The sequence below is a fragment of the Chamaea fasciata genome, unplaced genomic scaffold (genome assembly GCF_029207755.1).
Source record: "Chamaea fasciata isolate MVZ Bird 193981 ecotype frontalis unplaced genomic scaffold, bChaFas1.0.hap1 SCAF_1, whole genome shotgun sequence".
NCBI lineage: Eukaryota > Metazoa > Chordata > Aves > Passeriformes > Sylviidae > Chamaea > Chamaea fasciata.
The window spans coordinates 71,025,666-71,048,257 of record NW_027094086.1 but is presented as its reverse complement, the minus strand read 5'-3'; the positions used below and the strand labels follow the sequence as shown (position 1 = coordinate 71,048,257).

The following is a 22,592-nucleotide window of genomic DNA, read 5'->3' as shown; positions in this document are numbered from 1 at the left end:
TCTGAAAATTTAATTGATGTAAAGACAACATCATCTTTAAGGAGAGCTACACAGGTTTCCACATCCAACTGAACCATTAAGTGATATGAAATGCCAAATTAGGTAAGACATTTTCCTGTCCAAAAAGATGGGCATACAGCACTATGATAGCTCTTTTGACTTTACACAATAACTCTGTGATAAGTGACACATTCTCAATAATTCATATGATTTAACAAAACACAATCCTTACAAGGGAAATGCTAAACATTCAGTTTTACTGTCTCTTAAAAAAAAAAAAAAAAAAAAAAAAAAAAAAAACACAAAACAAAGACTGACCCCAGACACAAGGAAGAAAAGGTAATTCATCAAAGGGTCAAGAAGCAGAGCAGAGCATATTTGATATATTTCATGATATACCAAATATTTAGCACAAATCTTGAAGTTCAAAAGCTCTTCCCTTTGTCACATGAAATATTAGAGAAAAGTTTTACTGAAAGTTTGACACACTTGCACATTCCATTCTAAACTCCTCTGAAACTTAGCATTTCTGCAGAAGAAGACAAGAGTAAACTATTACTTACCTAGTTGGAAGATAAAGCCCTGTACTAAAGCTGCCAAATATCTGGACCTGAAAAGAACACAGCAGGAAAACATCTTGCAATTATGAATGCTCTCTTCCTTTTACTTTCACAAAACTTCATACTTTTCTCCAGTTGTTAAGGATATAGCCAAGCAAAAAGTTACTTTACAATATACTCTGAACAAACACACTTTTTCTTACAGATGCAACTTTAGAGGAAATTTGGCTTCTTTAACATGAAATAACTACCAAACCAGTTAGCAGAGAATAAATTTAACCAAGTTCATTATTTGTTTCCAGTTTGACAGACATACAAGCTTTTATCAATTTACTTTCCTCTTGCTCCTTCTTTTCCTTACAGGACAGCTTTACTGAAATTGGAAGAGTTTAGAGGAAAATTTTTTCAAATGTTTAGGTTTAAAAACCAGCAAGTGCATCTAAACATATCATTCAGCTAAATATAAATACTCCAGATTTTACTGTTAATAACAACTATGAAGTAGCAGCAGGTATTTCTATGTTGCAAAGCAGACACAGTGAGGATACATCCAGAGACTATATCAAACACTTTCAGTGAGCTTCCTACCTAAAGAATTGAGATGTTCTTCCCTCTCTGATACAGCAGAGCCCAATTAACAAGCTCACTTAGTTTTTTTCCTGAGCGACACAGGCCCTTTCCACTGTTTATATTGATTTCCACAAGGTAGAAAAATCTCACTATGAAGGAAAAACATGGGTAAGGATGAAGCAGATGAGCTTTACAGTATTTTTAGCTCGGTGCTGTGGCCTAAGCCCTCACTGTCTGCCATGGAATGCTATGAAATCACCATGGTCTGAAACATTTTCCTGGTTGTTAATGACAATGCTGCAAGCAGGCAATCAGAAAAGTGATGCTAGAAATACAGTTCAGAATACATTCTTTTTGAATAACCAGACTTATTCATTGGGTAACAAAGTGTTTGAAATTTCACCAGCTTAGATTGCAACATATCTCAGGGAGCACAATTTTCCCACTAGAGTAGGGCAAAAAAAAAAAAAAAACCCCAAAAAAACCAACCCTGCATTTAATTGCTCTTTCATAAAATAATTTGATTTTTAAAATATCTACACATTCAGGACTCCTAGCACTAAAGGATACATTAGTAGTCTGTCTCACTTAAATATTCAAAATTAAATTACACAGACACAATCAATTTAATAAGCTTTTACTTTAAGAAATGCACTACTAAAACCTGACAATTCTTCACATTCCTAGTTCTCAAAATGAAAAAAAACATTCAGTAGCATTCATTAACCCAAAATCTAGATTTGAAATTTCCCCAGTTTTTAAAATCAATTTCCAAATACTGCAAGAACTGTGATATTAAGTCAATTGCCTTGAACTTGAAGAGTTACCTGTTCATTTCTAAAAGCAAAATAATAGCAAGGTTAAGTGAACCAAGCTCTACAATTTACTAGAGAAGCAAATCACAACTGAAGCCACACTCACATCAGCGGTAGGCCAAAGATCTTTGATGACTGTTTCTATCCTTTTTACCACTTCTCTTCTCATAGCTGCTTCTTCAGGACGAGGGGACATGAAGTCATAGAAGTCAATGATTTCTTCATGTAGTCTAATGGAGAAAGTAGGATCAGTTAAAGTGACATATAAACTATTTAACTATGACAAATTCTACAAGAAACAGGCCATGGGCTTTATTTAATATCATCCTTTAACCAAAGGGCTCAGAACACTAACTCTAGTAGACATTTACTGTATTTCTTACTGGCTTAAATGCGAATGCCAAATTCAATTCCTCATTCTTAATGATTATTTTCTTTACAAAACAAAGCTGAATCTTAAAAACTACCTGGTGATGCAAATGTAAGCAGCACAAGACAAACCAAAGTCTTCAAGCAGGTTTATTCTTCCAGCAGCTCTTAGTTCTGTGTATGTGGCGGTTTACACAGATGGCAAACAGGCCACTGGCATTAGTGAGTTTTTGCAGAGGACAATAAAAAGGACACTTGAGTATTTCTTGACATAAAGACATCCACTTTGACACTCAAGCCATTCATTCATATAGAAAGTGACCTTCCAACTGAAGTCACAGTGAGAAATGTTAAATATATTCTCAAGTGTGAAGTATTTTTATACCAATGTTACATGAGGAGTCCTGACACTGGAACCTTATACACCTATTAAGCCCTTTTGTTTCACATCTACCAGTACCATAGAACTCTTGCTGCCAAATTGAGTTTTCAGGTGAATGTCATGTTTGCCTTCAATGGAAAAGCATCAATCCATGCCAAACAAAAATGCAAATAACTACTGCTGTAACATTTTTCCAAACATCTTTTTGATGTTGACATATTTCTAAGATTTCTGTCTAACTTAAAAAATGTATCTCGTCAACATTGTAGTGAAATCCAAATGCTGTCCTAAACCCAAAAATCAATCTATGGTTAATACGCTTAGCCTTCCAAAAAGAAAATTTAATGCCTCTCTAGTAGAACTCAACTCTTCATCTGAGAGTTCTGCAATCCATTTTACTAGGTAACTCCCCTGCTAACAGGTAACTTCCAAGAGACCACATGCCTAATTTTAAGTGTCAGTATTCCTTTCCACACACAAAGATTTTCACAGCAAAGCTCAAAGATACTTCCAAAAAGCATAAATATTTTGAATTACTGTTTGCCCTTTCTCTTATCTTAAACTGGACCCACAACTGAACATTTAACTACACAGCAGATTTAACTAACATTTCAATTTGCTGATGAATCCACTTGATTCCAAAATTTTAGAGCAAGACAGAAAATACAAACTAAAATGCCCTTATTTTGTTTATAGAAAGTATGCTTTTTTCCTACCTTTCCAAGACAAAAAGACCAATGAATAAAATACTTGAATACACCTAATAGCAATGGGGATAATCTAAATCCTTCCTATTCTGCCTATAATGCTCTGCAGACAGCAGGTACAGGGTGAAAGCAAGAAAAGGCAAGAAAAGCAAAGGGGCAGCCATCCTTCCAAGCCCCCAGTAATTCCATCTGGTATACCTTCAGGGTGAATCCCAACCATGATACATAATAGCTCAAAGAACTTAATTCCATAGATTTTTCCAGATCTTTTAATCCATTTCAGCTTTGTTATTCATGGAATTCCATGAGAATTTAAGTATGCATCAGAATAAAGAATGACTTATTTTAAACTGCTGCCTGGTAATGATTTTATCTGATGTTTTCTCCTGGGGCAAAGAAAGAGTCGTTACTGGCAGTTCATCTCAAAAGACAAGACTTCTCAGGCTCTCAATCCATTTATCTCTATCCACTAGCAGTTTTCCAAGCTACTAACCCTCATGGCTTTCTGCCTCCTTCCACAAAAGTCCAAAGTTTGATCACTGCTAACCTTCCTTGGCTTGTTTTCAATCTGCACCACGTTTGCTGACAGGTGGGCAGAAACACACACAGAGTCAACAGGTAATCCTGCCATTCAGTCCAGGACACACACCTGTTTTCACTTCATTGTCCCTACACTTGGGAATATTGTTGCTGCTTGAGGGTACCTGAGCACACAGCTGCTCTTGTAAAGAGACCATAATGAAGGAGCTACAAGGTGTTTTCTGAACAAAACCACCAACATAAAGCCCACTCACTGGGTGCATTCAGCCTGAATTAGTTTTCTTCAGTCACGATTCTATATTTACTAGAATTTAATTTTACCAGCAATTTTATAATCTAATGAACAATGAACTCCCACTGTGTCTGTCTGCAGTCAGCTCTAGCTTTCTATTATCCTTTCTATCCTTCTATCACTCATTTCTTCCCTCCAGGTATTTATGAACATATCGAGCTACAGTCTTGAGTAATTCTATTTTTAATTCTCCCTTATTATAAAGTAAATTATTATTTCCTTTGGTTCTAAGCAGCAAACCCAGCAAACCTGTTTGGTTTTTACAAAATCTTCAAAAAGAATCTCAAACGCTCTTCTGAAAAAAAAAATCAGCAGTTGTGTTATCAAACTGAACACAGGAATATGGATTAACAATGATTCCTTCAAGAAAATGGGACACAACTACCTTTATCAAAATATGCACTAGACCCTTTCTTTATGTTTGGTCATGCAAGAAGTTCTGGTTTTTTATGGTATCAGCCCCATCCAACCACTCCAGGAGGTCTAGACATTTCTGGGAAAAAAATGCAATTACAGTAGCCATGCTGTATTAGGGAAGAGCACAAAAGGGGTCTCCGTCCCCATCACAACCTCCACCACACACAGCACAGCCTCTCAAGAACAGCCCCAGAGCATTAGTGGGCTCATAAAAACAGCCAACACACAACAGTACTCTCACTTTGATGCCCCACTGAGGCTCTCCTCTGATGATTAACACTGCCACAATTGTTAACCATGTTATGAAAGACTCAGAAGAATATCACTCATCACTAACCTACATCTCCATCTCATCATCTTTTTAATGAAGTCAGGTTCATATTTTCTACTTTGCACTGGCAAGGCAGCACTTGCTTTAATGCTTCAGTCTGCACAGAACAACAGCAAAGGTCTAGATATCAAAGCTCATTTAGAGTTCAAGCCATACTTACGGCTAATTCCTCTGAAATTCTTTGGCATATACCACAAGACATGGATGTATAACAGATATTCTGCTGACTGGATTTAAACTTTTACTGAAATTTAAAATTGCTGTTGCCTGGAGTCAAAAAAAGCTCTGCTGAGAAGTCCCTTAAGTCCTTCTCTGACAGAAAGCAATTAGTTCACTTAGCTCTTACTACACGATCTGTGTTCCCCCTTGGTGCCTTTTCACCTCTCTCTCTGCCCTACTGACTCTGGTGAGTTTCTTGCTTTTGATGTGCAAGACTTTCAGGTCTTAATGCATTTGGCAAACCAGTTCTCAACCTTTTGTCTTAACAAACTTCTAGTTTTTTTGCTCTTTCCGGTTTTCCTGAATTCCAGTTTCTACTTCTTAGAGATCATATTCTTGGTCTACGTCCTTCCACACAAAAACCAATGCCATACTCACAGTCAGCATATGACAGCACAACCACTGTAGCATTTTACCTTCTGGTTTACACCTGAATAAGCTTCTCAAAACAGAGATGCTGTTGGGGGTTAAGTTTGTTCCTTCTTTCTCTAAAGAATTTTTTCCCCATAAGTTACCAAGGAAACCAAGTGTTAGATACTTGAGAGTACTTAACCGAAACAAAGAAGTGGACAGTTAAAAGGAAGAGATAATGCACGTAAAAGACAGAGCTTGAGGCAACTGCGACTCTTCTTTTTCCCCAGCGTTTGAAGAGAGAGAGAACAGCTGTTACTGGCTGAAAAAGTTTCACTGTAGCCAAAAAGATCCAGTCCTGAGAAATCCACTATCACCGGTTCAGCCTGAATCCAGAGTTTCCTCTGCCACCCGCGGGAGCTGGGCCGGCCCTGCCTCGCCTTCGGCTTCTTTGGCGCTGCTCCTCTTGCTAGAGTGTGACCCTGCGCCCCCTGCGCTGCCGGGACATCCTGCCCCCGCCTGCCGGGACACCCTGCCATCCCAGCTACCAGCCCAAGACTTTTCCACTGTTTCAGCTTGGTGCTCTGAAGATCCTGCAGGGACACTGAAACCAAACTGCCCTGGGTTTTGTGAAACCAAACCCTCGAGGTTCTTAGTGGTTTTCGTTTGTTATTAATGCTGTAGTTGTTTAGTGAGGTTTTTTTGTGTTTGTTTACTTTGTAATACATACTAGTAAAAAACTGGTATTCCTATTTCTCAAATCTTTGCCTAAGAGCCTCTGATTGTAAATTTAAAATTGAAAAAGAAAAAAAAAAAAAGTAGAGGAGGAGTTTACACTCTCCATTCCAAAAGAAACTCCAGTTGTTTTTTTTTTTATTACCTGGCAAATACCTGTCTTCCCAAACCAAGACATATGCTTTTTTAAAAAATTTAATGTAACAGTATTTTGCATTTTCGTAAACATCTTCCTCAGATAAGGTTACTGGAACACTGTCACAAAAAACCCCCCAGCTCTCATGTATACAAAACAAGATCCTGTATGCTGTTCAGGAATAATCCCAGCATAACTTCTTACTAGCTGAAAGAATAATGAAGTGTCTGAAAAAAAACAGGTAACAGTGAAATATTCAGCCAGCCAATACAGGGATAGTTTTTTACTTAAGTATTTTGTCCATGCAGCCTCTATGATTTTCATAAGCACTTCTTAAGTCAGGAATGTGACGGTATTTTTTAACCATTAGGAACACAATTTCCATCTGCAGCACATGATGTACACGCAGATACAAGTAACACCCTAATTCTTATTTATAGAACTTCCTTCAACATATAGACAAGTCAGTCTTCTCAATTTTCTTCTGGCTTCTTAAAGAATTTGGATTCCCAACAGCATCACAGCACCTACCAATCTCCTCTAACATTTTAAGATGCCTATTGTACTACTTTACTAGCAAATGTAGGCCTTTTAATCAACTTTTTCACAAAATGGTTTTACTGTATTTATAGAAATAGTGGGAAAGAAACTTGTTGGTAAGCTGTAAATGTACTCTTACCTAATATAAGATGGCAAAGATTAGAACACAGGGATGCAGAAGAGAGGCTACTTGTACTTGCTACAATATTCAGGTTGCTAATTTTAACAGCCTGGAGGAACCTACCATTTACTGATGTTATTACTGCAAAGCACAGCAAGCATCTGCGGCTTACAGGCAGAACTACTGCAACAGAATTAACATCTCTTTATCAAAAAATTACCCCTTCTACTGTTTTAGGAAAGGCAGCCACTCTTCCACTCTTCTAGTCTCTAGGTTAAAGTAACACTCAGGTGACATTTTCAGACTTGTGCAATGTTTTTCCTCAAAGGCAGGTTTCTAAGAAAGGAGATCATCCATTTTACTCATTTACTGCAAAAATTACTATACACAAGATTGACTTGTTATTTAAAGGGCTAATTTCAATGCAGAGAAACAAAATTCTCAAACATCATCCACAAACTAGAAGGCAAATAAAAAGCTACAGAGACTTTGTTCCCTCAAGTAAGCATCTGGTTTCTTTTCAACATGACTATGCTACTAAGCACATTAATTTATTCTGAAGGAACAGATAGAAACATGATTGTATCTCTAACATAGAACAACTCATGCTTTTTAAAAACATATTCTTTACTTACTAGAACAAGTATTTTTCTAGCTGAAGGCTAACACATCATTCAAAAGGAAAGAACAGATGCCACAGTTAAAGCACGGGGGGTCTAATACAAAGTGTGTGTAGAAAATGGAGGTAAAGAAACGTGGAGGGTATAGGCAGCATCTCTAAAGAATCTCTGTTGAAATAAAGGTTTAAAGTCATAGAATCTATTCCTTCAAAGAAGCATGAATTCCAAAACACGTGTGACTTCACTGTCTTGAGACTAAACGATGAAATGCACATCAGACACTGCATGTATTTTGGAAAACTCTGGAACTCTACCTTCACTTATGACTAGGGCAAAGCACAATTGCATTATCATGGAAATGCAGGTGAAATCCCACACTACAACAATCAAATGCATTCAATAGTTGAAATCAGTCAATCAGCCTTACAGTCTAAAACTAAGGAACACAGTTCAGTGAAATAAAGGAGGAGATATATATCAAGGTATATATATATGCACACACGCAGACAGACAGAATGTGTGAAAGCAACAATGCATTCTGAGACAGATTTCTCCCAGTATGATCTAAGATTAAGACATCTGCAAAAGGGGCTAAAATACAACTTTGACCAAGAAGAGATGAATTCTTCACATTCCCACTCACAACACCCATTAGAGGCCTTTACCTTTGCACACTAGTCCTCCTCAACACCAGTAGGGCTCAGCAGTACTACTCTATGCCCGGTGTAATGTTCCAAGCTTACAGATAAGAGAAACCATGAAAATGCAGTGCTGTATTCAGAGACTGTACTGCTGCAGCAAATCAGTATCATATTACTACTTTATTCAGACAGCAATTATCTTTGTCACTGTAATTGTATGGAAGGTAGGAAACTACAGTGACTGAATTAAAAAAAAATCTCAACTATATAGAACTTATGAATCAGAGCTGTGAAATGTTTTACAGACAGGTACCCTAAATACCAAACTCAAACAAGAATTGAGCTCACTTTGCAAGTTAGCTACAAAGGAGAGACAAAGAAAAAAGTACTTTGTTCTCACCCACAGGACAAAGAGTAGTTTATAAAATATATTGTTCTCACCCACAGAACAAAGAGTAGTTTGTAAAATACATTGTACCTTTTCCACAAGAGATCATATTGTTCTTATTTCCTCTCTACGCTTTCTCTTTGCCCCACAGTCATGCAAGTCAGAGCCATCCTAGCTTTAGACCAAGTTGCATGCCAATTAGATTTTTACCTCTTAGGAACACCTTGGCAGTCAATGCACGCAAGAAACTACATTTGTTGGACTGATTTACACTGCAAATTTCCAGACCTAAGTAAACAGAATTTGTCTGCATTTTGAAGAAAACCAGAAACTAATCTATTTTTGCAAACTATGTCCATCCAGTAAAACTCAACCAATTACCTTATTAATGGCTGGATGAACTTGGAAAAAGTTGCATCATTAAAAAAAAAAAAAAAAAAAAAAAAAAAAAGCAGATGTACATCTCCAATTTAATACGTGGCAATGTAGATCTGCTACATAAGCTTCTGAAGTGCATTACTCCTGACTTGGACTGGTGGACTTCCCTACACCACCAAGAAAACATCACAACCATTTTGTTGCACCAGTGAAAGAGAACACCATATGTTAAACCTTGGGACAAGCTCGCCATGCCAATAAATAGAACCACTTAAACCCGAAATTCCTGTCTTAATACCATTCTTTTCCAAATGGTCAAAGATAGCAAGCAATTAACATCCCAGACAAGTCAGACTGCAACAGCAGAAACATGCCAGTGATGAGAGAGTAATTATGCCCATGTAGATCAGGTATTCATTACATCAGGTTAGCCACTGAAACATTAAAGAGAAGCAACTCTTGACATAATTCTGACCAGCAGACTCTAACTCAAAAGGCATCCATCAAACCACTCCTGGCAACAAACCCTTCACATTCAAAGTTAGTATCTCTGCAAGGCAAAAAAAAAAAAGCTAGAAAAGTCTTCTCTGGATTAAAGTATTGCTGCATTTTGCCATATAATAGAGGAAGCTCCTTAAAATCATAACCAAAAGAACAGTGTGTTTAAGAGACTTCTAAATCTGATGATCTTGGAGGTCTCTGCCAATCCAGTGATTCTGTGTGTAAAGATATCACACTGGTTGTTTAGTGCACACCACTAATCAGGTTTTAGGGGAAAAAAAGAACTTTTACTACTTTGTCATAGGATTCCATCAGAAGATGTCTTCAGAAATCCGGAAGATGTACAAAGCAGGAAAAGAGGATTGGAAGATTAAGGATATCAAAAACGATTATAAGGAACAACTTAACGAGATGCAAGGCTATGATTGAGAAAGGCTAAACTAGTTCAAGAGCCCAAAAACCTGCTTCTGTTAAGTGAATTAAGTGATCAGTACAGAGAAAGTTAAGTGATCCCTATGCATGATATGTAGAGAAGCTAGTATTTTATTTTTTTTAATTCCTCAGAGACTTCGACTTCCCTGATCCACAACTATGAAGGGAGAACTTGTCCCAAACTTTTTAATAGAAAATACTTCACAGCAAAACCTATCCCTGGTAATTCAGTATTCACCAAAAGTCACACTCACTCAATACTGCATTTGTACCAGAACAATAAGCAATTATCTTTTTTTTTTTAATTAAAAGGATTAACTTTGACATTCAAAATAGTCAAAGTAGCCTAAAGTAGAATCAAGGCAATAAATTAATAGCTATGACTATATATCAAGATGCTAACATAACTATCATAAATGGGAAAATGGGAAGTAGTGTCTCAAAAAAAACAAAAACAAAAACAAAAACACCACATTCACAGCCACTTGGAAGAATCAGAGAACCACACAGGAAAAACTATCATTTTCTTGGATCTACAAATGGCATTTGACAATGGCCCCATACATCCTTATGCAGGCTTATGAAGAAACTAAACTGACATAGGATGAGGGGAAAGACCCTTCATATAGATAAAGAATTGTTTTTAAACAGGAAACAAGCAGCTGGAACTCTTAGTTTACATATAAAAGATCACAGGTGAAGCCTCAAAGCACAAAAACATCAGGCAAGCCCCACGTTAGTAATCAGGAGACAAAGCACAAGACAGAACAAGACAGCCCAAGATGCAGGAATACTGTGACATTATCACACACAGGTGTGGTTCATGTGAGTCCCAAAGATAAAACAGGGACTGCAAAGCATACAGGAGATAAACATCTAGAGGCAGGAAACAGTTTCAATACAAGAAATGATTTAACAGACTGAAAAACAAGCAACAGTTAGGTGATTCAACCTCCCACCTCCTCCTTTCTCAAGCCCCCTGCAAAAAGCACTTATGGGTCTGCCCCTGTAATGTACACACCTGCAACTGGCAGCCACTACAACCCTAGTGACAGTCTCAGGATAAAAAACCAAAATCATTACATAATGCACAGCTTTACTGAGGAACATCTTCCCACAGGTCATTACTAATCCCAGGTGATAAAAGATCAAGGCAAGACAAAATCTACAATAAGCTTATCAATGCACTGCCTATAGCCCAGGTAGTCCAAGAACCACAGATAATTTAAAGCTGGGAGATACTTCCAGGAAATATCGCCACAAGTTCACGTTGGTATATTCTTTTCCCAATACTTGGCATTGTCCTCTAAGGGTCTCACCCAGTACAGCTGTTGATGTTCTTAGTGCCAGCTGTCTCTACTGCCAAAGCCTAACAACTGGCAAAAACACCATGAAGCTGATGCCAGGATTAAACTGCTCCAAACATGTCCCATTCTCCTTTACACACAGATGTGAGCACCTGTCATGGAAGGCCTTCTCATGTTTTACCACTGTAGCTCTGTAGCCTTTCTGAACTCTAGTACCTCTGGTGACTCAGGAGCCTACTGCTGCCAAAACATTCCTTTCATTCCACTCCCCAGAGCAGCAGTCTCTAACTCTACACTAGGTATCCACTACACATGGAAACTTTCTGCTTTACCAAGGCAACTTATTTGACCACAGAGAAAAAGAGATGTTCTGTTCTTCTGACAATTCATCCAGCAGCTACCCTGGAACTTTACTTCACACCAACCTTCAGGCATGAAAACAATCCATTTAACTACATCCTGATGCTCTCTCCAGAAATTTACTATGACTAACAGGCAACTACTTCCCCACCTCTCCTTGCACACGCTCCAGCACATACTGCCTAGTTCTACCCTGACCCTATAGTAAGGCAAAACAAGAACTAAGTGTACCATGCCAGCACAACCTGCCTCTGATATGAACACCTCCACTACAGGTGTCCAGCTGGCACCAGAGACAGACACCAAGGACTGGGCAGCAGTGTGGGTAAAGCACAGCCCACTGTACTGATTCTTTACTAGAAGGTGCCGGAGCAAGACAGCACTGTTAAGCACAGGGAGGAGTTAAGAAGGCCCCTAAAGCCCTTACAAGAACTGGACATCTCACTGCAGACAGTAAAAGCTTCAGAGTAGTTCCGAAGTCTATATTCTTTCAGCTCAAAGTACAAGAAAATAAAATTTGCAGAAGGGGCTGACAATGTGGCATGCATCACGTTAATTTGTATCTGACAGCTCTAACAGTAGGATAATAAGAAGCAAGGGTTGGCAAACATACAACTGGAGCTATGTACAGTTCTGAATGCATTGGATTTCTAATAGTGCATTGCACTAAACTGTAATTAAATTTATCATAGTTAAAGTTCTGAAATGTATCAAAAATGCAAAAAACCCCTGTAAGACTGGAATTAGAAACACTGTCTACAGGTGAAGAAATAAAGATGACCTAATACAGGCTTAGCATACAGGTGCACCATATCTCTGGACATCACTTTTTGTGCACAGTATCATTCAGCTGCAAACTGGTGAACACTGAAGCAAGTCGTCTGTGGAAGCACTGCCATAAGCTCACCTTGCTTATGAGAACTCTCCCCAAGTACCTGCTGCAGTCATCAGGGAATGCTGCCCTGAATCCTCCTTCAGCATAAGGAAATGTGGAGGTCTTGGTGCTCTTTTACTCTATGGCAGAACTTGTGTGTCATTACCAAGAGAGAGTTAAAGATAACAGCTATATAGGGGAAAAAATAAATGCAGGAAGTCGTCAGACACTATGCAACACTAGTTAGTCCAGGCAGAGAACCACTCCAATGTATCATAACAGTTCTGGTATCCAAACTAATCCCCAACAAGCCAGTTCTGTTGTTTCTGCACAGCACTCTAATGCGCCAAGCAGATATGCCAGGTATTTCAGCACTAATCTCACTCAACATCTACAATTAGACTGACTGCTTAGCTGAAAATATTAAGCAGAACAGACTCATATTGTTTAAAACGCTTTAATTATTTACTTACTTTGTTAAATTCATATTAAAAAGCAAAATAATTAAATCTCATGTGATTTTATACTATTCACTAATAGCTATTAGCTACATCTTCAGAGATGTACTTCAGTACTCTACTAGCTGTGCATCCAAACAAAAGCAGTAGAGGCCTCAGCAAAAAGTTTAGAATAGCTTGATGTGGTCTTTTGAAGTAATATTTGAGCACTTTTAAACTCTCTGGATGCTTAAATTACTCAGATATATTTAAGACACTGACTTTACAGAAACAGAAGGCATTTGCTAAACAAAGAATGCATGCCCTAAGAGGCTAGATGTAGTTTTAAACCAAACAAGAGGGCACTTTACAGTACGAAGAAATAACGTGTAGTTCTGAACATCAGTCACGACAGTTTGAATTAAGCTCATATCAAAGGACACTTCTCTCCCTTGCATCTGAAACCAATCATTTTGTCATCTGTAGTCCTAAACTAAACTCAGGCACATAGGAATTTACACTGCTGCTGTATTAATCACTCTGTTAAATCACTGGAATAAATATGGCTTCAATCTCCTCACTCCTTACCTTCCAGAATTCTGTAAAAGCATAACATGGGACAATCTAGGGCATCCAAAAGCACAGCTTTAGGATGAAACCTAATCAAACACAGCTTTTCACACTTGTGTTTTATGGCAAAAATTTCCTTTACAAAGATTTTCACGCTGCTATCAAAGTGGTGGAAGCATGAAGCCACTGGGAAAAAAGGAAAGCTGTATATAAAACAGGAAAACACAGAGTTTACACAGTATTCCTAAACATCTCCGCACCTCCCATCACAAAGCCACTGAGTATGAACAGTGTGAATAAAACGATGACTTGCACTGCTACAGACCATCCTCAGCTCTGAATGAGAAAGCAGGAGAGCGCAGTACTGCTCCAAAGCACGCAGGCAATTCATCAGAAGTACAACTGCAGCCTAGGAGAGGGCTCACAGAGATTACCCTGCTTACTCTGTTACCGAGAGGTTGTTGTACGTAGAAAAGCATTCTTTTACCAACAATACTCACAGCAGAGTAAGCTCTACCACTCATGTACAGGGTGAGCAGAAGAGCACCTTTGATCAAGTCCTACCTACATCCTATAATCAATGCCCAAACCAGACTGCAGCTGAAGATTTTCAGGATCACATTTTTCAACAGTTGGATATACCTGTACGGCAACACTGAATATGCTCTGTCAGCAGATGATGAGTTACCAAAGCAATACTTCAGGACCAGGCTGACAGGGAACAGCAGGCAACTAAAGGAACATAAGGGATCCACAAGAAACTCCTGTAGGGATCTGTCCCCACCCCAGCCTTTTCAGTGCATTTTATTTGAATTGCCAAATAACACAACAGCCAGGCTTCAGGAAAAAGTTAAGCTCACCACTAAACAGGAATTACTGCAGAATAGAGATACCTAAATCCACTCCACCAGTGACAGTATTCTCACTTCAATCATGTAAGCACTTCATAAAAAAATACTAACACTACACAGAAAATTGTTTAAGAATATACACTTGTCCGAGATTCACCTTGGCTAACAGAACTCAAACTTTAAGGCAGAAACTGCTTGCTATATTTACGTCCATAGTTTCAAGATTCACGCTCTCCTTCAGCACCAGTTAGTTCCCTGCTGCTTTAAGGAATGCTCTGGAACTACAGGATCACATATGCTGCAGTCACTGGTATCCCACTGCCAGAATCAGGTCCCACTTTTGTTAACACAGATCCTTGACAGAAGATCAGGAAGCATAGATTCCACTTTCAAAGATACTTAGCAAAAAATCTGTCATTAACACATCAGGAAAAGAACTACCTACATTATGGAACTGTATTGTGCAACTGAATCTCAGCCAAACAATTTTCCTGTGTATGGATTCTCTGTAAACTAATACTTGAAAAGTGACAAAGCCACTATTACAGAAAAGCTAAAAGAAAACAGGAGGAGAGAAGATGAAAAATAAAGGTATGTGAATGGCATAGGTGGTGCTGTCTAACAGCTACAGGACAGAACTTGAAACGCTTGGATTTGATTGACAGGTTTGCCATTTGCCATAGAGCAAATACTGCTGGGTAAACTCAGGCTGCTCCTTCCTTTACCTGCCTCAAGATCTGCCTCACTTACACTGAGTTGACTTAAATTAAAAAGTTAACGCAGTACTCTACTCTGCATCTCTACAAAAATAAAACAAAAACTTCACACTATTTTAAAGATACTACTGGAACTTGAGACATACAAACTTCTTAGTAGAGGACTCAAAGCACCTACCACAAGACACCTTTAAAAGATTCAAATTATAACTTCCTATAAGAAATTTGAATTTTCACTGTCAGTCCAGAATTAAAAAGCAGTAGTCAAAAGTCTTGTCCTCCCCCTCGTGAGGATATGGTTTGCAAATATAGAACTTTAAAAACACATTTTAATACTTCTTCATAACTTTTTACATACTCAGCACCTGACAATACTACACAAAAGAGAAAATGAAGGCACTGTCCTTAAGTTCAATCTCTCACTTTAAAATCCCCAGCTCATACCCTGTTATTTTGAGCTACTTCCCCTCTACAAATATGCAGTGTCTTTATTCCACAGGCATCCAAGGGTCTTGATGTTAGGATGTTCCAACAAACTATTTTTGAAGTGACATCAGAAATCTGCTACAGTCAGTCAATGCAGCTAGCACTTTTTCCAAGAATAAAATAACCTTAACTTTAGAAAGCAACATTTCCTCTTGATTGAATAAAATTTGACCGGTGAAACATAGCAATCTCACAGGGCATCCCAGATACACTTTGGTCAATTTTAGTCCCTTCTCCATGCCAATCAGATCAAACTGAATGCTTGGCCTTTCTAACTACCCATTTATACAAGAAAGGTATGGTTTACAAGACAGGATAAGCTTCATAAAAGCATTCTCTTCAAAAAGACAAGATTTCTGTACAGGTATTGGCTGGCTCAACCTATCCTAGAGCTAAAACACACTTGAGAGAAATGTTCTAAGACCACACTGACTTTCATGCCCACCTCAGACAGAACTCGGCACCTCCCTTTCAAGTGATATTACTAACATTCCCCAAGCTGCAGCCTAAGCAGAAGCATTTAAATATTAACACAAGGGTTGTGAGCTCCTCTGAACGGAAGCCTTCCACTCCCCCCTTACAATGTGACTTGACGCCTGGTAGCTCTGACAAGCATCCTGCACACATCCTTGCTTTAATTATTGTAGGTGACCTCTGATAACGGCCTGACAACTTCACCTCTCAACCTATTACAAGGCAAGGCCTAACCCCCCTGTATCTACGGGTTCCCTGGCACTGCGTGAATCACTGCTTCGGCCAATAGCCACCAGGCCGGCACAGACCAAGGTGATTTACAAAAGGGCACGGCTTTGTGCCCCGCCATCCCCCACCATCGGCCTCCCTCCCACGGCCGGCTCCGGAGGAGTTCGAGTGATCCCAACCCACCGCCCCCCTTTCCCGGCGGGGCCGCAGGAGACGGCCGAGGCCCCCCTTCCTTCTGGGGCTGCAGCGGCCCCCGGGGCCCCGGCTGCTCACCCCTGCACGCCCGGGCTGTATTTCCTGGTCTTCCAGGGGGTGCCGGGGCTCTGCAGCGCTGGCTGAGGCGGCTGCCGCTGCTGGTGGGGGGAGTTGTTGACGGCGACGCCGCGGCTGCCGGAGAGCAGGTAATTCATCCCATAGGTGCTGGCTTTATTCTCCCGTTTCCTGCGGCCCGGGTGGTACTGGTGCTGCTGGGGAGACGCCGGGGGCGGGTGCGGGCTGCGCGCCGGGTGCGGCGGCTGGTGGTGCCCATTCACAGCGTTCACTTTGTTCTCGTGGAAGTTAAAAAACTCCCCGGGTCCGGCCCCGCTGCCCAGCAGCCCGGGAGGAGCCACCGCCACCGCCCGGGGGCCGCCGGAGGAAGAGGAGGAGCCGCCGCCTCCGCCACCGCTGCACGATCCCGAGGAGGAGAAGCCGGGACTCTCGGTGCCGGACTCCACCGACGAGCAGGAGGACGAGGAAGACACGGAAGGCGATTTCTGCAGCCGCCGCCCTCCCTCGCCGCCGCCGTTCGCCGCAGGGCCGCCGGGGACAGCGGGCACCAGTCCGGTCAGCAGGGCCGGCGGGGAAGGCGAAGGTGAAGGCGGCGAGGAAGAGGAGCAGCAGGCGCCGGGCGCCCCGAGCCGCACGCAGCCGTGCCCGCGGGGCGGAGAGGCGGCAGAGTCCAGCGCCGGGGAGTTGAGGCAGAGGTAGTGCGGGAAGCTGGCGCCGCCCCGGCCCCCCACGCCCTGCGAGGTCTCCCAGATCTGCATCCACAGCGCATTCGCGGGTCCTTTCTGCTCGGGCTGGATCCAGGCCACGCGGGGATCCATCCACGCCCGCCCGCCGCCGCCGCCGTCCCTCACTGCCCGGCCAGAGCTCCGCGCCGCCGCCCGCTCACCGCCCGCTCCCTCGCTCGCTCGGCCCGGCAGCGGCGCTAGGAGCGGCCCGGCAGCAGCGGCATGTGTAGCGGGGAAGAGGAAGCGAGGGAGGGCGGCAGGGCGGCCGGAGGCAGAGCCGGGCGAGGCGAGCGCGGCTCGGGAGGAAGCGAATGCGGCGCAAACTGTACCCGGCGCTGCCCGGAGCGCTCCGCTCGCCGTTCCAATGTGGCGTGTCCCCCTCGCCAGGGCCAGAACCGGCACTGCGCATGTCCCGCAGATTTTAAACCTTCACCGGAGACGGCCGCCCTGGCAACCGCACATGCGCGGGAAGCGGGAGGGAGACGGGAGCTGGGAATGCTCCCCCGCCCGGCGCTCGCCCTCCCGCGCCGGCGCGGAGCGGGGTGGCCGTGCCTGAGCCGCGGCGGCGGGCGGCGGCAGCCGCGGCGCGGGGCCGGCAGCTCCGTAACTCCCTGAGTCACGGAATGGGTCAGGCTGGAAGTGGTCCAGCCTCTGTGCTCAAGCAGACGCATCCTAGAGCACGTGGCAGGCGATTGCATCCCAGACAGTTGTTGAATATCTCCAGTGAGGGAGGTTCGACAACCTCCCAGGGCAACCTGTGCCGGTGTGTAGTCACTCACACACAAAAGGTTCTTCCTCATGTTTAGGTGTAACTTCCTTTGCATCAGTTGCTGCCCTTTGCTTCTTGTCCTATCACTTAGTACCGCCAGGAAGAGCTTGATTCCATTCTCTTGACACCTTTCTTTCAGATACTTACAGACATTCATGAGGTTCCCTCTCACTTGTCTTCCCTTCATCTCCGTGAGCGGCTGGTGCAGCCGCAGCCCTGCGCCTCTGTGGTTTCTCACAGATACTGCATTGTCTGACCCCTCCATGCCACAGCTCATTCCTCTGGAGAACTGTAGCCCACAAAAATAAAAGGGTGGATTTTGAGGACCAATTCAGAGGAGAAGCAAGTGCAGGCAAACCTCCTTTGGGGAGGCTGAGCAGCGGAGAGTGCCGGGCTGAGCAGGGCTGCTCACTCCCTGGGGGAAAGGGGAGGCCTGGGTGATGTGTCCAGACAGCACCATGCAGTTCATAACCAAGGGAAGGCTTTCCTTGGATTGGTAGCACCAAGACAGCACTGCAAAGCCCCCCATTTTCATTGGGTACCTCAGTTTTTATTGGGCTTGAGTCCAGGACTGTGGACAGGACAGGGAGACAGTGCCTGTTCCAAGGGCTATCTCTAATGGATGGGTTTCGCGTGCAGTGATCACTAAGTAAAATGCATACTGCTGTTGGAAGGGGATCAGACACAGACACACCATGATCTGAAGATGGGCTTTAACAGCCAGCCTCCCAGAATGATGTCCTTAACAGTTCTCTTTCTAGTCCAATGATTTGCCTGTTTTCCTTGAGCAGCTTCAGCGTGCATATGCATGAAGTGTCCCCTCCTGAGGTAGCCCCAGAAACTCTCACTGTCTAGGGCCCCCCAGAATCCTTAACTTGACTGCAGAACAGCGCAGAGAAGAGTTGTACGTGCAAAAAGCCAAATGCTATCGGGGAATCCTAGTTAGAACAGCTCTCCAATACAGTTACATGGTACTTCTTGAATGAACTAGCTGCCCCAGAAGGTGAGAAAAGGAGAGGTCCCGCTCTCCATAATCCTGCTAATTCCTTTTCCTGCTGCCTTGCACAATCCCTGATATTGATCAGTGAGCCAATTTCACTTGTTAATTCAAAGACTGCACTTGGAAGAAAAGTAATAGTTTTCAGCAGTTCGTTTTGAATTAGCGTACTTTGTGATCAGAGCTGTCACTAAGGAGGGAGTAGAGAGAGTATGAGAGAACAAGACTGTCATTTGTTAGCAAAGGGTAGTTGTGCTTGATGCAGTTGTATTCTCGAACTATACCCTTAGACTTCAGAGCAAGGGAAACGGATATGAGGGTGATGGCCTAATGTTTATTTCTGGGAGTCATTTAGAAAAAACAGGTCATTAATTTGTTTTTTGCTAAGGAATAGGCCTATTTTCAGGACTAACAGCCAAAGTACACATAAAAGTACACAATAAACTAACCAAACCCAAACCACATGAAAGAGCTATTAATTATGTCTCATGTGGGAGTATGTTCATCACAATTTCTTGCATGGCCAATGAAGTGTTCAGATCTTCAGCAGAGATTTCACCTTGAGTTACTGATAGCAGTCTTTGGTTTTATGGTTCATCTTCCAAAAGATTTTGGATTTTTTTGGTTTGGTTTTTATTGAACTTGAAAGAAGACAAATTACAGGCCCCTTGACTCTGTTCTTTTTATATAAATGCTGTAAGAAATAAACCAGAGAATTACACTGTCCCTTTTTTTAGCATTCTTGCCTCTATGATGGCCTGGGTACAGCAAGGAGAGGTGAGGATCCACTGTATCTCTGCCAGAAATAGTAGCTGCTGTGGTATGCCAATGGTTGGAAAAGTTACTTTGTAGATCGACTGTGAAATACTGAGAAGGCTGAGGGAGCTACAGAGCCCACATCTCTGCCTCTTTATTTCCGTGTTCTGATTTTTCATACAAGTAAAGATCACATCTTCCACCTGCTGAATTAAGACTCTTAAAATAAAGGAATACTGATCAATGTTTTCATTGGATCACAGAATCATGTAGTTTGTATTGAAAGGAACCTCAAAGGTCACCTAGTTCCAACCCTCCTGCCATAGACAGGGTTCCACTAGATCAGGTTGCTCGAAGAGGTGGAGGGGGAAACCAAAGACACAGTGGCTAATCTTATGGAGACCTTTCCAAGCTCAGCATTTTCATTACCTGTTTTCTTTATGTCCCTCCCTGCCCTGCTGCCATCTTTTAAAACTTGGCACTTTCAAGAAGGCCTGATTTCCCTCTTTGCTAAAATTATCTCCAACTTAATTTTCCGGTCTAAGGGGTAGAGATCACTGCTTTGTAAGAGGCAGTAACTCAGAAACAGCTTTTGAATGACGAGAGACTCTTACCAATCCCAACGCTGTCTTAAAAGAGGCTAGGCTGTTTCCTGAAGTAGTCACAGAGAGAGTTGTCTCTCACTGGCTTAAGCTGTGTTAGACAGAATTTCTGAAGCTGCAATAGTGCTTTGTCAATTTTTTGTATGGGTCCAAGGCAGCAGATACATGTGAGTGTAATATAGGACATGGGAGGGATGAGTAGGCACAATGTGCTTGAAGGTCCACATTTTAAGTACTTGGAGAAGAAAGAGATCTCTAAGAAATTGATAAGCAAGGGTTTGACAGTACATCAATTCATTTATCTATCTCATGATGATTTGTCAAAGCTTGTGGCACATCACTGAAATATCTCTGCAAAAAGGGAGGGATTACATGTTTCCTACATAAATGTGTACAATATGGAGAAATAATACCTGGTGGTCTGTTGTGGCACAATGACAAGAAAAATTATCATCTTCTAACATCAGCTTTTTTTCTCCTCTGTTTCTAGCCTCTCCAGTGAAAAACCAAAATAAAGCATGTTTCTAATCTTGTCTCTTAAAGTGAGAATTTCCCTCTAAAAGTAGCAAGCGAGAACTTCCTTTGCAAGGATTAATTTTTTTTAAAGTCTGCTTGATTTTAATTCAGCTGTCCTTTACTGAGTGAAACTCCACACTGAAGGTAAAATTCTCAGAATGTTTGAAAGTCAAATAGAGTTTGGATCATAAGAAAAATATCCTTTCTTTTCAATAAAGCTTCCTTCCCCCTGTTGAATTTGTGTATTTAGCAGATAATGAAAACTCTCCCCATATACCTGGCACTAGTGAGGCTGCACCTTGAATCCTGTGTCCAGTTCTGAGCTCCTCAAATGAGGAAGGACATTGAGGTGCTGGAGTAAGTCCAGAAAAGGGCAGCGAAACTGATGAAGGGTCTGGAGCATGAATTCCATAAGGAATGGCTGAGGGACCTGAGGCTGTTTAGCCTGGAGAAGAAGACTCTCAAGTGTGACCTTATCACTCTCTACAACTGCCTAAAAGGAGTTTGTAGCCAGGTAGGGGTGGGTCTCTTCTCCCAGCCAGCCAGTGACAGAATGAGAGGACACAGCCTAAAGCTGTGCCAGAGTAGATTTAGGTTGGACATTAGGAGGAATTACTTCACAGAAAGGCTGATTAGACATAGGAATGGGCTGCCCAAGGAGGTGGTGGAGTCACCATCCCTAGAGGTGTGTAAGGAAAGACTGGACATGAAATTTGGATTTTGGCCCATATGACCTTGATTCTGGCCACCCACAAACACACTGCAAGCCTCTGATGCATCATCTCCTTCATGCTCACCAGCTCTGATCTCCTTTCTTGCCCTTGTGCCCCATAGCCATTCACTTAAGAGCGGGACTCAATGATTCTTGAGGGTCCCTTCCAACTCAGAATATTCTGTGGTTCTATGGTGGGATGGATGGAGAAGGCATAGAGACTAGGGCTCAGCAGTATATCTGACCACACTTGTACCTGATGAAGGCGGGAAGAGGAAAAACAGAACAAATCAAGGTCTCGAGCTAGATGGGGGTGTGAGAGAAAGGCTGTCTTGCCAAAGGAGGTGCATCTCTAACAAGTGACCTTCAGAGTGTGCTACTCACCAGGAGACAGTGTAACAGGGAGACAGTTTCCTAAGCTGCACTATCATCACTTTTTTTTTCTCAGTAAACACATTCCTGAATGGAAGAGTGGAGATACAATTTTCATATCTCAAATGTAGCTGATCACAATAGGGAGACAAGTAGAAATCCAGAACACCAGTTTCTCGTTCTTACAAGGTATGATTTGGGGCAATCTTTTAATCTGTTGTTTGGAAATATGGGCTTTTACCTTCTTCAAAATGGCTTGTGTCTCCCATTAAAGAAGGCTGGGCATGAGTAACCCTGAACAGGCTTAAATCATGCTATATTTTCTCCCTTAAATCTTCTACTTGGCTCAGTCCTTCCTCTCTTCAAGGCTCTGTCTTCTTCTGATGAACAGTAAGCATCAGCCAAATTTAGGTTGTTGAGGTATATTCAGAGCCAATTAAGTACAGAGCCTGAAACAGCTGTCAACCACCAGCCATCTCCTCTTCCCACCCTGTCTTCCTTGCTCTTACAAGGGTTGCCAGCCCT

General features: G+C 42.0%; 1 protein-coding gene across 4 annotated transcripts in view; it reads right to left on the bottom strand.

Annotated features, from left to right (window-relative positions):
• The window catches only part of TENT4A (terminal nucleotidyltransferase 4A), a 60,283-nt gene extending 42,557 nt beyond the window's left edge, over positions 1-17,726 (bottom strand). For all 4 annotated transcript variants that reach the window (XM_066185916.1, XM_066185924.1, XM_066185930.1 and 1 more), the window contains exons 1-3: positions 16,622-17,726; positions 2,052-2,175; positions 564-610 (exon numbers count right to left, since the gene is read on the bottom strand). In XM_066185916.1, coding sequence (XP_066042013.1) covers positions 564-610; positions 2,052-2,175; positions 16,622-17,436 — 986 coding nt within the window. In that variant the 5' untranslated portion in view covers positions 17,437-17,726. The remainder of the gene's footprint in view (positions 1-563; positions 611-2,051; positions 2,176-16,621) is intronic.
• Positions 17,727-22,592: the final 4,866 nt, after the last annotated feature.